The 17,024-nt window shown below is 35.9% G+C and overlaps 1 protein-coding gene across 1 annotated transcript in view; it reads right to left on the bottom strand.

The window, feature by feature from the left end:
- Positions 1-17,024, bottom strand: part of LOC119636958 — a 282,667-nt gene that overhangs the window by 239,117 nt on the left and 26,526 nt on the right. The window contains 5 exon segments of the mRNA XM_038032717.1: positions 18-123; positions 1,082-1,190; positions 13,344-13,541; positions 14,377-15,822; positions 15,947-16,141. Coding sequence (XP_037888645.1) covers positions 18-123; positions 1,082-1,190; positions 13,344-13,541; positions 14,377-15,673 — 1,710 coding nt within the window. The 5' untranslated portion in view covers positions 15,674-15,822; positions 15,947-16,141.

Genomic DNA, 17,024 nt, shown 5'->3' with positions numbered 1-17,024 from the left:
TGAATTTTATATTTTACCTGTCTGGACAGAACGCTTGCCACATCGTTGGATGCCTGAGAATCAGTTTCGACCTCTTGTAGGAATGTTTCCCATGCTTGAAAAATTGACAAATGACAGGCGGGTCTATAAGAGAATAATAATAAATATTAACCTTTTTTTTTAGTAGACTTGTTTTGGAACGATGAGGACCTAAGGAGGAGGAGCTGAGGATTTATTTTTTCGTTCGCAGTAAGAAGACACATATGTCGAAAACTTTCATAACTGTAAAATTCTCATATGTTCGGCTTCCCATTATCCCTTTTCCCCACCTATCTTTCTGTCTGTTCTTCGTTCGGACGTCTTTCTGCCCATTCAATTTTCTGCCTGCTCGCCTTTCTATTACGTAAAACTGTTCGTCCGTCTTTTGGCCTCTATTTCTATCCATTCTTTGTTCGGTCGTCTTTCCGTCTGCTTCTTTCTTGCCCGGTCGTTCTTTTGCTAGTTCATTTTTCTGCACGTTCGTCTTTCTGTTTCCTAAAACTCTTCGTCTGTCTCTCGACTTATATTTCTATCTGCTCTTCGTGCGATCGTCCTCCTGCTCGCTTGTCTTTCTGTTGGTTCATTTTTCCACGCGTCCTTCTGTTCCGTCAAACTTTTCCTCGAACTCTTCGTCTGTCTCCCGAACTATCTTTCTGCCCGCTCGTTTTTCTGATCGTCTTTTATTTGCCCGCTCGCCTTTCTTTTCCTTCAGACTTTTCGTCCGTCTCCCGACCTATCTTTATGTCTGCCCTTTACACGGTCGTTTTTCTGCCCATTCGCATTTTTACTCGTTCATTTTTCTGCCCGCTCATCTTTTTGTTTGCCCATATTTTTTTGTGTTCGCCCTTGCTTTCACTCGTCTTTCTTTTTGAGTCTATGCTCGTCCGTACATTTTCCTCATCAGAGAGCATGATTTAAAATGACCAAAAAACTCGTTCACTTGATTTGAACACATAATAGATAAGGATTTCGCGCCAATATACATCTAATCTCTCAAATGACATTCAATGCAAATTTTATAATTAGGATAGCGAGATGTTATTCAATAGTGTTTTTCACTTACCTCTCTTTACGCAATTCGCCATTTTTCTTACGATAATTGGATACTAAGGTTTGAAGGGCAGTTGCGTGTTCCTCATATAAATGGGAAAGGGTTTCGGTAAAATCGGATACTAAAAAGATATGAAAAATGAGAAAATAAAAATTAAATTATTTACTTAACGTTTACTTTTATTATTCAATATTTTGAATAAAATCCGCAAAGCGTGTTATACGACTACTTATGTATCCCTTTGTGGTTGTCGATATTGAGTAGATTATCAAATAACAACAACAATTATTAATGTGCAATTCAGACTCACACATAGCCATATATATATATATGTAGTTATTTTTATATATATATAGAGGCAGACAACTAACTGCAAGACAGCTTTCATACTAAATTTATCTTCATGTATTCGAATGTTTTTTTTTGTTTTTTTTTTTTTTTTTGCACAAACAATGACTAGAGAGTTCTATAAAGTGTATAACGTGAATGACACTTTACCGTATTGAAAAACATAACTAAAGTTATATAAACACGATGTCGATGACACTGACGAGGATAATGATGTTATTGTTATGTTTTGGTTATTGTGCTCCACTTTACTGTTCAAGTACAAGTTTAAATTATAAAGTATTGTGATTGTAAACTGACATCAACTTATCTTCAATGCTATTGTTGGTGTTGTCGGCACTAGGGTTCCGGTTATTTATGACACTCTATCAAACAATTTATGTGTTTTTGCGGGCAATTTTCGATACCACAACACAAAAACACACAAATAGATACTTGCAAACATGCACACACATATACACACGCAACTCAAACGCAGCAATATCAATTAGCCCCAAGTATATGAACGAGTGTGCTTGTGTGTATTTTTTAGCTCTTAGGATCATTGGGTTAATTAGTGGTAATCCTAGTGGTGCTCGTAATTGCTGTATAGGTAAATCACTTATTATTAAAAGAGAGAAATTTAGAGCATGAGCCGCAAGAGTTTGAATATTCATTGTTTAGTATATACAAAGTACCGATTAAATCAATTTTCAAATGACTTTGTTTTAAGGTCACAGAGGCCACTTATAATGTCAAACATTAGGTTTTACTAGTATCAGGGGTTTTTTTTTTTTTTTGTATTTTTAGTATGACCAGTCGTTACTCAAGAGTCATCTGCATACGTGTAACATAATGTTGATAAGAAAAAAGCAGGAAAACAGAAAATGATTTAGTGTATGGACGTAGCCTTATGGGTCTATACTGCCATCGACTAGAGATTCACAATAGTTATAAGGCAGTACGGTCAATGTCGTACGAAGGACTGGGAGACCGACTTGGTTGTCGCCACTTTTATCCACTCGGATATACGGCGGCCCCAGGCATACAAAAAGTAAAGAGATGAGCAGTTCTTCCCAATATTTCCATTGCTTTGAAACCAAACGTAATAGCTTTATGTCGTCTCTCGTTTCGGTTCTACCTTTATAGAGGAAATTATTTAATATTACAACATGTGCATTACATCCGACAGGATTTTATAGCTCGAGGAATAACAAAGACAGAGAACTGAATCTCAGCGATCCAACGTTCAAAGCGAGCACAGGTTCTTCATCCAAGCCTCTTCCGAATATCCGATTTTCTTTAAAAGCGAAGAGGCATAAATGTCCGACGGATGAAAGAATCAATGTACCGAATCGCTTATCTGTTTAGTTGTGAGCCCAATGAATTCGTGATGGATACAAAAAAGATACATGGAAAAGCTAATAAAACAATTTATGAAATTAGGTAAATTATGAAGAATTGTGATATCATCATTACGCCAATATATACAAGAATGAAAGATGAACTTTGTAGACTACATGATGATGATAGCTGATAGTAAAATACCAGTACAGTAAACAAGAAAATGCACGAATAAAGAAAACGAAAGAAATATGTTTGCCGTTATTGCAAATAAGAAATGCAAGTCGACGTCCAATTGTTTAAGAGATCTTTACTTTATCTTTGGTTCAAGCGCCTGGATGATTGGTGAGTTCCCAACAGTAAAAGTGGAGAGTTATTTTATATATTCTTATTCATGCCATTTTATACTACGATATTGCTACGCCAATCCATTTTTCCCGGACAGCTTCAGTCGTTATTCTCTTGGGAAGTGATTTGAATATTTCCGCTAAATTATTCTTCGACATGTGTCCCTTGCTTTGAGAATTATACGCCTTTTATTTAGTTCCCGCTAAATAAGATACTAGCGCCAGAAAACGTGAGAAAAACAATTAATTTATGCTTCGCTAAGAGTTCTTGCCATAAGACCATAAGCTTTGCTTTGCCGCTAAGGATGACGGCAGTGTGCGATAATAGAAGAGGAAAGATTGACAATTTTCGAGAAAGCAGTCCATAATAATTTTTTTTCGCAATAGTTTTACAAAAAAAAAAATTGTGTGAACAGTATGACGTAACGCGTAACACAAAAATAACTTGCCAAAGACGTAGAGCTTTCTTACGCACTACATGTAAAAATCTTTGCATCTTTGTTCGAGTATAAGACGATGACACATATCCGCCATTCTTTTAGAAGAATAGATTGCTGAGATGTGTTTTGCGATGGGAGTGGCATATTGCTAGAATTGTTAACCTTATACACTTTGCATTTTCTCCCATGATAAGAATGATTTTCACTTCGAGCTTCTGCACCGCTTTACAAATTGCATATGAGTGCGAATGTAACAGTGCGTCGAATTACTACCGATTTTGGCAGTGTGATGTAATTCGATCATAATTATGAACATAAACTACTGTATCTTAAGAGCGTAGATGTAAGGCCCATGATTGTATTTACTACGTGCTATACCTATATATTGGCTTGGTGAATGGCTTGCACAACGATATTGAATTAATAAACACAATAAAAAAGCAAATACAAATAACATTCAACGATTCAACCTAATCCTGGATAAGGCAAAGTTTCTTTAATTTCAAAAATTATTAATTAAAAACAAATGAAAACAAAGTTACGGGTCTCAATGAATTCGATCTGAACTAAAGGTAACTTTTCTCTTATTTGAACAATGAATCGAAAATTATGAAAATCACGCAGCCTTGCGTATACCGTAAACACATGCAAGGATTCTTTATCACTACCCAAAGCCAAAGTTGTGTCCTCCATGTAGTGTATGCAGAATTGTTTACCTTTTTCAATGTTAAAAACAAGTAAAAACATTATAGTATGGTAAACCCAATCATAAGACACCATACATCACTTCGCGTATATATAGTTTTTCATTTCGATTTCTTTATAAGGACATAGCTTGGGACGGACCCCAAAAATACAGGAAAGACAGACAAAAAACCACAATTTCATCATAAAATATTAACAATTAGGTAAGGGTTCACATTCATTCGGTGGTATCCAAAAAATAGATCTACGTGATGCAAATTCAGTAAGATTGATCGACCGAGTTTGATCATTAAATATTGAAAATTGCACCTTTCTACCATTCGTGGGAGAATATGAAAAAGCGTCCAAACGAACGAAAATGTTTCAACGCAATTTAAAATGTCGAAATATTATTACTCAACGACTTCTGTCGAGAAATTTCGAAAATTGCATTTTTGCGTTATATGTGAAATGCACGAAAAAGTTGTTCCAATAGCGTTCATCCTTCGGCCACAATACGTCAATGTGCCAAATTTCAGCAATGTACCTGAAAAATTACGATCTGTAGGTTGAAAATAAAAATACTCAGACACATGGACCGACAAGCTTCAATCGCATCAGAAAATAATTCTGGATCTTTTGCTACAACAAAAAAAAAACATTTTCTGAATGTTACTTACGTCCGCATATGCTTAATATACCCTGCTTCAAAAGTAGTGCAACATATAAAAAAAGTCAATTTTCTCTTTTAACCGGAAAATTTGCATTCGGGTCTTTTTTTTCGTGACTTTTAGTGCATAAAATGCTTTTTCGAATAATAAACTTTAAACAACAACTGAAACGCTTCAAGGTATATATAATTTCAGAAATACATGCAAACATATTTACATTCACAAATGTATTGAATTACCACAAAGTCAGTTGTTACTGTTATTGTTAGATGAAAATACAAGAAAACTTTTCGAGGGAAAAATTACTGAGGTATTGCTGAGGTATTTTGAGTCAACAACGTTATGTTATGCTATGATTGAAAGAAACTATAAACAGCACACATCATTCAATATTACACGTAAAAGTATATACCTATGCAATATAAGACTTTTTGTGTACATTTTCTCTGTTTTCTTTCTATCGTATGACCAATCATTCAGTGGATATCTCCTATTCGTGTAATGCGGTAATACGGTTGAAAAGAAGTGAGGAAACAGAAATAGTTAGGGAAGAAGTTGCAAGCTAGTGGGTGTGTGCACAATCTAAGCATTCACTATGACTACGACCAAAATAATCTCCATCGCATTGAGATTTGAATTGGCGAACACAGAGTGTGTAGTCGCGATACTTATCTACTCGGCGACTCATCCGAAGCTAGTAAAGTATATGAAGCAAAAAGTTCGTAGCGTTTTTTTCACCTCAATTTAAACTTAGTTTTCGCTCACAATTTTCTTCAAAGTCATTAAAGATGTTTATGGTCTAGCATATCCTGTTGATTAATACTAAACACTTTATCCATATTGTGTGCTTTAATAGTATTATTTCCGGATTGTAGAGAGTAATATGCATCCCTTGACTGAAGTAACTTGTGATGTGAAATTTCTTTTCAATTCTATTAAACACAAAGCGCTATCTTATGTGGCGTCCGTTCAAGATTTTATCACCATTTATGCGGCTTTATCCATGTTAGGCTATGACCTACAATTATCATTCACTTGTAGAGTGGCGGCAATTCGTTTCGTGAAAGCAACATTTCATACAAATTTTTCTCTATTACTTCATAGGACTGCAAAGAATTAACGCTTTAATCGAAGTGATATTTTTAATTGTACCCACCACTGTAAGAGAGGTGTATACTCATTTTGTTTTTCTCCACAATGTGTATAAAGACATCTTCGGAGACCCTATCAAGTATATATATTCTTGATCGGCGTAAAATTCTGAGTTGATTTATCCGTTTGTGCGCCTATGCGGAGTTTGTTGTGTGCACTCTCCTGGTCGCGAAAATGAAGATATCGACATCAAATTTGCTAGAAACATTGGAAGTTTCTGCACGCAAACTGGTATTGAAAATTGACCAAATGGTTCAGAGCAGAAACCCGCAGAGGAACGCAAACAGAAAGTAATTCAGTTTTTTTTTTTTTTTTTAAAAGTTTTGGATTTTTGCTTGTTACTCGGAAATTATTAGTTAGAAGTATGATATTTTCCACATTTACTTTACGAAACACTCTACTCTCTAGGTCCAAAAATGAAACGGACCGGCCATGGCCACACAACGTCACAAGTAATTAAATTTGGTTTTTACACATTTTTTGAGATTTTGCGGTTATTCATCATAAGGCAAACAGGACAGAATATTTAAAACTATTTTGTAATGAAAATATATTAGTTTGGGGAAAAAGACATCCATTATTTTTATATGAACTTCAGGACTTTATTTAACATGCTTCGGATTGTCCGATTTGGGTCAAATATGCACCGTTTTGTTGTATGATTTGTTGCCATTTTAAAGGTAACTTCAAAATGCCTCTCTCATAGAAGTCCTGGTCTCTATTTGCAAAAAAACTCTAATAGTCGATTTTCACAATCCTCCCTAGATTCCAATTTTTTATCATTAAAGAAATTTTGCAATGCAAGAAAAAGATGATAATCGCTTGGTGCCAAGTCCGGACTGTATGGCGGATGCATTAAAAATTCCCAACCAAGCTCCCGAAGTTTCTGGCGAGTCATTGTAGATGTGTGTGGCCTAGCGTTGCCCTGGTGGAACACGACACCTCTCCTGTTGGCCAATTCTGGCCGTTTCTGGTCAATCGCTATCTTCAAACGGTCCAGTCGTTGACAGTAGAGATCAGAATTTAGCGTTTGGCCATATGGAAGCAACTCATAATAAATAATCCCCTTCAAGTCCCACCAAATGCATAGCAAAACCTTCCTGGCCCTTTGAGGTGCTTCACCGCTCTTTGCCCACGATCGTTTTCGCACAGGGTTTTCGTATCTGATCTATTTCTCATCTCCAGTCACCATCCGTTTAAGAAATGGGTCTATCTCGTTCCGTTTGGCCAAGGCTTCGCAGATGGAAATTCGATCCATAATGTTTTTTTCTGTTAATTGGTGTGGCACCCAAACATCGAGCTTCTTTTTGAATCCAGCTTTGTGTAAATGGTTTAAAACTGTTTTATGGTCGATTTTTAGCTCCTGGGCGATGTTACGACTACTAACATGCCGGTCAACTTCGATCATTTCTCCGATTTTATCGACATTTTCGACGACCGGCCTACTTGTGCGAGGTGCATCTTTAACATCAAAAATTCCTGAACGGAATCTACGAAACCAAAATTGCACATAATTGGCTGTTACAGTATCGGAACCATAAACACCATTCACAATTTTAGCCGCCTGGCTTGCATTTTCGCCTTTGTCAACGAAAAACTGTAAAATGTACCGAATTTTCTCTTTGTTCACTTCCATTTTTAACACGCTGTAACTCACAACTCAATGCACCAAACAAAAAACAGCAAAAGAATTTTTTTTACTGGGAAATGTCACCTTTCCAAGCATAAATTTGAAATTGTTTGATCGATACTTTACGAGAAATCTATCAGTGCAGCCATCGACCGAAAAAATAATGGATTTCTTTTTCCCCAAACTAATATTATCTGTCTAAAAATGGATTAATTCTAAAATCAATATAATAGACAAAGCGAGTTAATGGATTAATTTTTTCTTAATAATACCAGCGATATGGGTATCAAATATAAGAAATTGTTAAGTAAAATTTGAAAAGCATAGTAGTAGGTATGCAAGATTCGGCCAACGCCGAATACAACTTTCTTCCTCATTTTTTATTTTCTTTTATTTTATTCACACGTGAAATTATTAAGCTAGCATAAGTAAACAAACAAATTTAACCTGCTCTTAGAAATAAATTTTGTGCTAAGTGTTGCTAATAACGATTAAAAAGTATTTAAAGAGGAATAAAGAAAAAATAAGAAAAGTAGAACAAAGTTGATGGATGCATAAAAAAAAAAATATCATGTAGATATCTAGCAATCCTTAATCCTTGTTATAGGTAAACCCCCAAGCCATTGCAAGCATGCAAAAGCTCGGCAACCGATAATAGGAAAAAAATGTTGTTTAATTTTCGACTTGCATGAAGATATTGTTACGAAATTCGGTTTTCTCGATACGGTTCGTATCACTAGATCGTGGATATTCTTTTTAAGAGAAATACATTTCCATGTCTTCACCACAAGGCTCTTTTATTTACCATCAATTTCTTTAAGGTTAGGATTAGTTACGTTTTACTTTGGCAATACTCTCGACTTCTCAACTCTAATATTCTTTTTCTTGTCCGACTGACTCTGTCTTCCGAGAGTAGTCTATTTACAAACATTTTTACAATCGTATAACTATTACCTAAGTTCATGGCATCCGCCATCCGCGTTTCCGCTAATCGTTTTCCTCGGCCGAAGCGCCGCGATTGTGCACTTCGGTTTTCCCTCTCTAGGTTATTTATTATTTGGGAAAATCAATTAGTTGGAATGAACTGGATTTAGGATTTCCGTAACAATATCAAGATTAGAAGCTAATTTAGTTATGACTTAGGCAAAGTGCGCCTATTTAGGAGAATTGATATGGAAGTTTTTGATGAATCCGATATTGAGGATAAACTGCAGACATCATCTAAATTTTTGCAAAGAACCGGAAGAAAATTAAAAAGCTCGTATTTATATCTGGACTAAGTTTTATGAAGGTACAGTTCCTAGAGAAATCGTTCGGGACATTAAAGTTTATATTCTCAAGTATTGTCGGCGAATTGATGGTAACGTTTATTGACCTCATTAAGAAGAAAACACCAAAGACAAATCTACGTTTTTCAAATGACGGCAAGGTTAGCCAAGCTAGCTATTCTCGCAAAGAGTCTAAGAGGCAAGCGGATCCAAGCTCATATTTTTAAGGGCAAAGATTAGGAACTGCTTTTGAACGGATTCTTTTAAATCTAAACAGCACCTATAGGAAGGGTGCATATTCCAGTATTCAGATCTCACTAAGCGCTGTCTAAGTCTTGTTGTTACGTAAATAACGTCAAGGTCCTCAAACTACCGCTTAATAAAAGCCTATGATCGAATAAAACACCTAAGTCCATGGACGAACCTACATCCATTTTTTGTGAATCAGTGAAGCAATGTTGCACGACATAGCGAATTTTTTTCTGATCATTATCGCGTTACAGATATAGAATGCAGCTCCTAACTGATTAGTGATATTAAAAAAAAAATTCGTTATTGACCTATGCGATATGACCCTTATCGATGCATACAATTTTGCCAAAAGATTCTAGATCAACTTGCAATCGGCTTTGAACTTACTTAGCGAAGAATAGAACGTAAATGACCACATTTTACGCTTTTTCCTTAGTTTTCACAAGCCTCGCTCTGATTCTTGCCATTTGGCAGTTCCAAGCCAAAGTGGAACAATCGAGTGCAGCTACGCCTCACCACTGACCAGAGTTGGGTTTATTGATCCATAAGCAATAAACTGTTCTGGACTCTGGTGCTGCTTAGGCCCCCCCCCCTCTGTGGGGATTGTCTAACTCGCCAGGGGGCGTAGTACGCTTAAAGTGGCTTGGGCCACCGTGGGGTTAAGCCTTTCAGGCAGGAACCTATGATAAACCCTTGCTACAAATTCTGATTCTTGCCATTTGGCAGTTCGAAGCCAAAGTGGAACAATCGAGTGCCGCTAGGCCTCACCCCTGACCAGAGTTGTGTTTATTGATCCATACGCAATAAACTGTTCTGGATTCTGGTGCTGCTTAGGCCCCCCCCTCTGTGGGAATTGTCTAACTCGCCAGGGGGCGTATATTACGCTTAAATTGGCTTGGGCCACCGTGGGGTTAAGGCATCACGGCAGGCTTAACCCACGTTAAATCCATGCTACAAATCTGATTCTTGTCATTTGTCTAACATCATCTGGGATTAAGTTAGCAAGAAATCTGTTCACAACACAAGGACCATTTTATTATCATAGACGATTTATCGGAGAGATGGCAATCACATACACATTGAAAAACCATTAACGGAAATAGCGGCTAGTTTAACGTCTCTTGAAAACAAAAAAGGGCAATTCCCCAGAATACCTTTCCGTCTTTTTGAGCAACAAAAGAATGATTATATTAATATATGTAATTTTTATGTAGATATATGGGAAAATGCACTTGACATTTGATTGAGTTAAGTGTCCCCCTCTCTATTGTATTGTCTTTTCGCTGTACTTTTGAATTCTCTGAAACGAAAACCTTGTCAACGTCATTATGTATGAGTTGCAACTCATTGAACGGAAAACCACTTAAGCCATCACTCTGCTGGCACTTTGATAGATGCTTAGTAAATACGGCGAATAGATGGAAGAGAGTAAGGTGGCAAATGAAAAGCGTTGATGCTGAAAGGCAATAAAATGGTTAACTATTTTCAACGTCTTATGCTAACTTTTGTCTCCAGCACAAAATTAACTTATAATAATTTATTGTTGAGAATAAAGGGAAAGTTAAGATAAAAACGTGTAAATGTTCAAATGAAAGACGTGCTATGCCGGAACATTAACGACACTTAATAAAATACGAAAAAAAAAGTGTTTGTTTTATCGAAATGACTAAAATTCCCAAAAACAATGTAAATTAGCTCATTAACACTTATTTTATGAGTAATTTTGCCAACTATGCGAAAAAAACAAAGACCATTAACAGCAAATGATAAAATATTACTAAAACGAATATTGAGTCAATAAATTGTGATAATTTTTTTTTTTTGCCAAAGGAATAAAACGCTATTAATTATTTAACATAGTTTGGCTTAAGTTTTTATTTATTTTGATCATAAATACGAAAGTGTTGAGTGCTCGCATAAGAGCATGCCCTAAATAACCATCAATGTGTTTTTAAAGACCAAAATCAACATTTCATTGATGATATAAACGAGAGGAAAATACATGAGTACTTTTGCAAACAAAATAACAAAATTATTAAATTTTCATTTTTCGAGCGAAGAGCGGTAAGAAAAATTTCAGCTTCGTTTCGCAAGTCGCATCTCTGGATGGATTATAATCTGATTCTTTGGCGTAAATATTTCTCAATCGACGAAAAATGTACAACTTTCTACAAACTAAGTTGTCTCGATAAGAACTGAGTTTTTTAGTAATAAAATTAAAATGGACTTTTAGTCTTCGACTTTCACAAATTGTAATTTAAGAGGCAAAGAGCCGCCATTTGCCTCCAAGAGGTATATGTGGTAGAAATGTGCCGTAAATTTTACTAAAAAGAAGCTAAAACTTTTTCTTCCTCCGGCAACTATTAACTATCGTTCAACGTGTCCAACATTCACGCATCTATGCTATACAACAATAAACCGGGCACTAAGTTAGGGGTATGAAACATAGGTGCCACCTCTAACTAATATTCTGTATTATCTTTAGAAAATGCTAATGCTAAGACAAGATCTCTTAAAATACCCCGCTATTTTCAACGTTTGTGTACCACAGACGGCTACGTCTAAGAGGAATGCATGTGCTTTACCCTTCTAGGATTAAACGGACGGACGAAACCTACCTATTGACTGGGCACATTATAAGCTCTGAGCCATTTTGTACCCTACCCTGCCTATCGTTTCCTTTAGCCCACGATTTGGAATAGGAGATCCGGCAGATCCTCCCAGAAGAAAACTTGAACCAATTTATGATGCCGTTTTACAAGTCGAAGTGTGCATATCGTGACAAATCTTTCGATAAAAAAGTCTTTGAAATGTTAGAGAAGCATTGGTTTAGCTGCATCACTCTTATGGGTGACTACGTTATCGCGGGTGCGTACAGTGGAGCAAAGGCACCATACGACTAGTGAACGGCTACAATGAGAAATTTTTTTTAAGTTCTAGCGGCTGCCACACAACAATTATCTGTTTGCCTATCTCAAAAAAAAGCTCCAGGAAAATATTTTCTTGATATCATAAAGTATTTGCTAAAACTGGGGAATACTTTTCTTGAAAGATTTTTCCATAAAAAAGCAACTGTAACGTTAGTAGAGAAGATTATTTTGATTAATAAAGTCGAGCTCTACCGGAAAAAAGTTTTTTTTTTCCTTTGCTTATCCTTTTGATGGATAGGAAGAACAGGATTGTAAAGGTCTGCAAGGAAGGAATTTCTGAAAAATTTGTGCTATGTATCTCTCTCTCTCTCTCTCTCTCTCTCTCTCTCTCTCTCTCTCTCTCTCTCTCTCTCTCTATCTATCTATCTATCTATCTATCTATTTATATATATATATATGAAGAAAGAGAAAAATATATCAAAAGGTCTTTCTTAAGAAACCAATGTCGATCATAAGTTATTCAGAATTTTCGCTGAATTTCATTCAAACGTCCCCCCGCAAAGGTTTTACCACAAGTCACAAAACTTTTTTATATTATTTCATACATATAAAGGCTTTTATATTCAGTATATGTAATGAACATTAAGCCACAATTGTAACTGTAAACGGTTTATTTTGTGGTCGAAAAAGTTTCTCGCCGTGAGATAACTTTTTATACGAGAAAGTTTCTGACAAACCTCTAAACTGCAAAACAATTTGTATTTGTGTGTATGTGCGTGTCTATACGTACAAAACTTTGCTCTAAAAGAACAATAAAATTTTTGCGGTTAAAAACAAAGTAAAAGTATTATATTTGCTCACGGTACACTATTAAGTACCCTCCACTACTTCGCTTAATTTAGTCATTAAAAATAAGTTGTTTTTCCAAATACGATGTTATATGGGAAATGATCGGGGAAGTGCTCCGATTCGAACCGTTTTCAACAGCGTGAATCGATCAGTATAATAGAAGGCAGGATTCTCTCAACTCTGCGCGCTAACTTAATATACTCTTGTAAAACAAGTGGTGTAGGGTGCAATAAGAGCAGATACGGATGGTTCGCTTTATGGATAGCTATGAATTTTAATTAAAAACTTTCCTCCTCTCTACTTGCCAAATGAGAACTTTAGACTCATACGAAGACTTGAAATCTTCTCGGATATTTCCCTTCGGACTTGATTCGATCAAGAATTTTCTATTATGGATTTTTATTATGATAATCGAAATAATTAATTTACGTAATACTTACCGGTTTTAATTAACTTAAAGTTGACATTATTTTGGGATTTAAAAGCCTCGTTTAAACTAATGTGTCCATAATCCTTAAGTACACCCGTATAAGACGCCATACTAGTTGATAGTGCGGGGTTAAGGGAACCACCATGTGGTCCCCTCCACCCAAACAAACTACGACTTTTTGGACCACTTGAAAATTTTCCCAAGAAATCTAAATAGAAACGAAATCAAATTTGAGATTAGTTTTTGGAAGTTAATTAAAATTGAAAAGAAAAGTTTACAAAAACAATAACAAAAACAGAAACAAACAAATAACAAATCAATCAAGAACAGAAATGAAAAATAATAACAATAACAACAAGAACAACAACGACAACATCAGAAATCCAATCAAAACAAGAGAAATAAAAATTGTTAAGCTTTTTGAATTTAACTATTGTCCCTTCTCTTCTTCTTCTTCTTCTTCTTTTTTATGTTTTTTGTTTTTTGCAGGATTAAGAGATCGTTCCAGTTAATAACTAGTATTTGATTGCAGTTATTTTATGAGTGCGTTTAAGTTTTTCGATTTACATTGCCATGTGACATTTATTGATATTAAACGACCTTTGGGTAAAGTGCATTTGCGTGTATTATTTATTACGTATTTTTGTGTGCTATGAAATTTTAACCACTTAACGCGCGTGATGATTTACAGCTATGCAAAACAAAAAAAAATTTATTGATTTATTAATTCCCATATTATACTGATGAAGTATAACGGAAATCTTCAAGTAGTTGACTTAAACTGGGATGCATTACAAAAACGAATATTTAACGCAATATTTAACAAGACAACGAGAATTTAAAAAATTTAATCTTCGAATTTTTAGAAATATTTTAAAAGGTTAGCTGCATTCCATTCCAACATTACTCGTGGTTATGCCACACAAATGTTTCCACTGTGGGATTCATTTGCTAGTCATTTTACTTTGACAAGCTGTCACTAACTGTAACTAATAATACGATTAGATTTTAAAGATTATGAATTTGTTGGGGGCACCTGTCACCTTTCTGGGGCACACTGCCACTACCGCCAGCTTCACCGCTGACACCGCCGCCACTAACTGTACTGGCTGCTCCTCCGGCACCTAATGAAGCTGAACGTCCTCCATGGGCATCTTCGTAATGATCTGTACTTTTCGAACGCATTGCCAAAGCTCTCTCCTCGCGCGGCGATCGGGCAAATAAACCTCCCTTCGTAGTTCGGTTGCTCTTCTTCGATAAAGGATCATAAACTCCAGCATAATTGCTTAAAGGCGGTGAATTACTACCACCTGAGGCGGAATCGGTAGGCGCAGATAACGGTGACTTAGGTTGCAGTTTATATACCGGCTCTCCGGCATCAAAGAACACATCGAAATTTCTTTGTCTTAGATTCTCCGTATTAAATATAGGATTCTCTACATGCAATTGCAGATCCTCACGCAGTCTATTTGATTCTCTTGGTTCCGACGAAACGGAACGTCCCAATTTTCCCAGGGGTATATGCAATTTAGGTTTTAGTAGTAATTTTGGAGATCGTGAAGATGATGACTTTTCGGGAGGCAAATCCATGGGTGACATAGGTCGACCCCAACCGGGGCCTAATCGAGGTTGTGTTGGATCGGGCGGCGCTAACTCCAATAGTATACTAGGACTTCTTTCTCTTCTCGCGGATCCTGCCGCATAATCGCCACCACCACCGGCTGCCTCGTCCTCATCGTATATGGCATTTAAAGGAGCGGGAGAGCGCAAAGGTGTACTTCCACGACTTATGGCCGTGCCACGTTCTAAAGTAGGACGTCGCGAACCAGAACTTGCGCTCGTGCCTTGCTGTTGTTGCTGCTGTTGCTGTTGTTCTTGTTGCTGTGCCGCACGCATTTTTAAATCATTATACATAGGTGCTTTAGGGGGCAGATTAGGTGAATATTTAAAGGACTCAGTTTGTATTTTAGGTGGCAATTGCGGTGTCCTTTGAAGGGAAGGCGCTCTCTTCAGCGAAGTAAGGGAACCACGGTTCGCACTTAATAAAGGAGAAGGACGTGGTGGCAAGCAACTAAGGTTTATCTCACTGTTAAACGGTACTGCTACTGGTTCCGGTTCGATAAAACCTGATGCTAAGACGGGATCCTTAAATATAACACTAGGAATTGTTGGCGATAAAGGTGTTTGTAGTCCAAAAGACTTGGGTTGACTTCTGACAGGTATATAAATTGGTACTTTAGGTTCACGCAGACAATCAAGTGTTGGTCGTGGAGCTATGCGTGGTATAGAGGCACCGTATGTCATCAAGATGAGTTCTTCAACTGGAAATATTACATACATTCCTGGTCGCCCCCATGTGACATGGTGACTCTCTCACAACAAAAAATTTTATGCGCACTGCTATATAATTCTTCTTTTCTTTCTCTAAGTGACTCTGTCTTATTTAAATTTTAACTACAAACTATGTCTTTTTTCAGTGAAGCCTTCAACTAAAAAGACATTTAAAAAATTTAAAATTTAAGACAAAAAAAAAATAAATAAAATCTTAACACAAAACTTAAATTTCTTTCTCTATAATATTTTAATAGAAACTTTTACAGGAACGCAACGTACATGGTTTAGTTCAAAGTATCGAATATATAAAAAAAAAAAAAAAAAAAAAAAAAAAAAATCACAAATTCGTTAAGAAGCCTCTCGTACTATTCCCCTTCCTCGTCGTAGCTGACGATGTCGTCTATTTTATTATATGGTGTCATTTAGAGCGTTGCATACTACTCCTGCTATTGCTTCATATACAGTATCCGTTGTCTGGAAAGAAAAGACAGAGAAGAAGAATGACACTCAGAGTAAACAAATTAAATTTACGGCTTTTAATAAATTTCTCTATATGAATATATGGTTGACACAACAATATGGTTACTGCTGTACATGAAACCATAATATTTTTTATAGTACACTTGCGAACATTGCTACTACAAGTAACTATGTGGTCATATGCAACTTTCTAGTCGACAGTAATACGATGAAGGTTGAGGTTATTTGGGTAAGAGCATGTGGTGACATTTATTTCAATGTTGCTGAAAAATCGAAATTAAAAAGTAGATAAAAAATGAAAATAGTTTATTGAATGAATAATGAATTAATAACGCTTAAGAGATGTCATTAAATTGCTTCAAAATGGCTATAATAGGCAAGTTGAATAAACAATACTTGTTTGTTTGATTGATGTTTTTTCACAAATATTTAAAAATTTTATACTAATTAATAGTCCTCACAGTATATTTGCCAGATAAGATCAGCTTCTAACAATGTATACCGTTTTGTTAATACGCCCTAAATACACCCTAAAGAAGTCACACATATGTATATGTGCATACATATTTATACAGGCACATGCATATACTTGCATGCGAGCTGTCACTAGGGCAGTGTTCCCTATTCGTGCGAGCACGATCATGATCGGCGAGGGTTATAGGTTGAAAGAAAGTAGCGAATACACTATATTTAAAAATGGAAGTAATAGAAAATGGATAGAATTTTTTTTTATAAGGACTATTTTAGTCTCCTTAGTAACAAATGTTTGTCGTGCTGGGTAATGTAATTAATTATATAATTAAATGCGCATAAGAAGAAGTTAGCATTAAATAAATATCTTATATTTGTCTTATTATTATCAATGGTAGTATTAGCT

Source organism: Glossina fuscipes, unplaced genomic scaffold, assembly GCF_014805625.2.
Source record: "Glossina fuscipes isolate IAEA_lab_2018 unplaced genomic scaffold, Yale_Gfus_2 42, whole genome shotgun sequence".
Taxonomy (NCBI): Eukaryota; Metazoa; Arthropoda; class Insecta; order Diptera; family Glossinidae; genus Glossina; species Glossina fuscipes.
The sequence above is the reverse complement of the archived record's forward strand: the minus strand, read 5'-3'. Positions and strand labels throughout refer to the sequence as shown.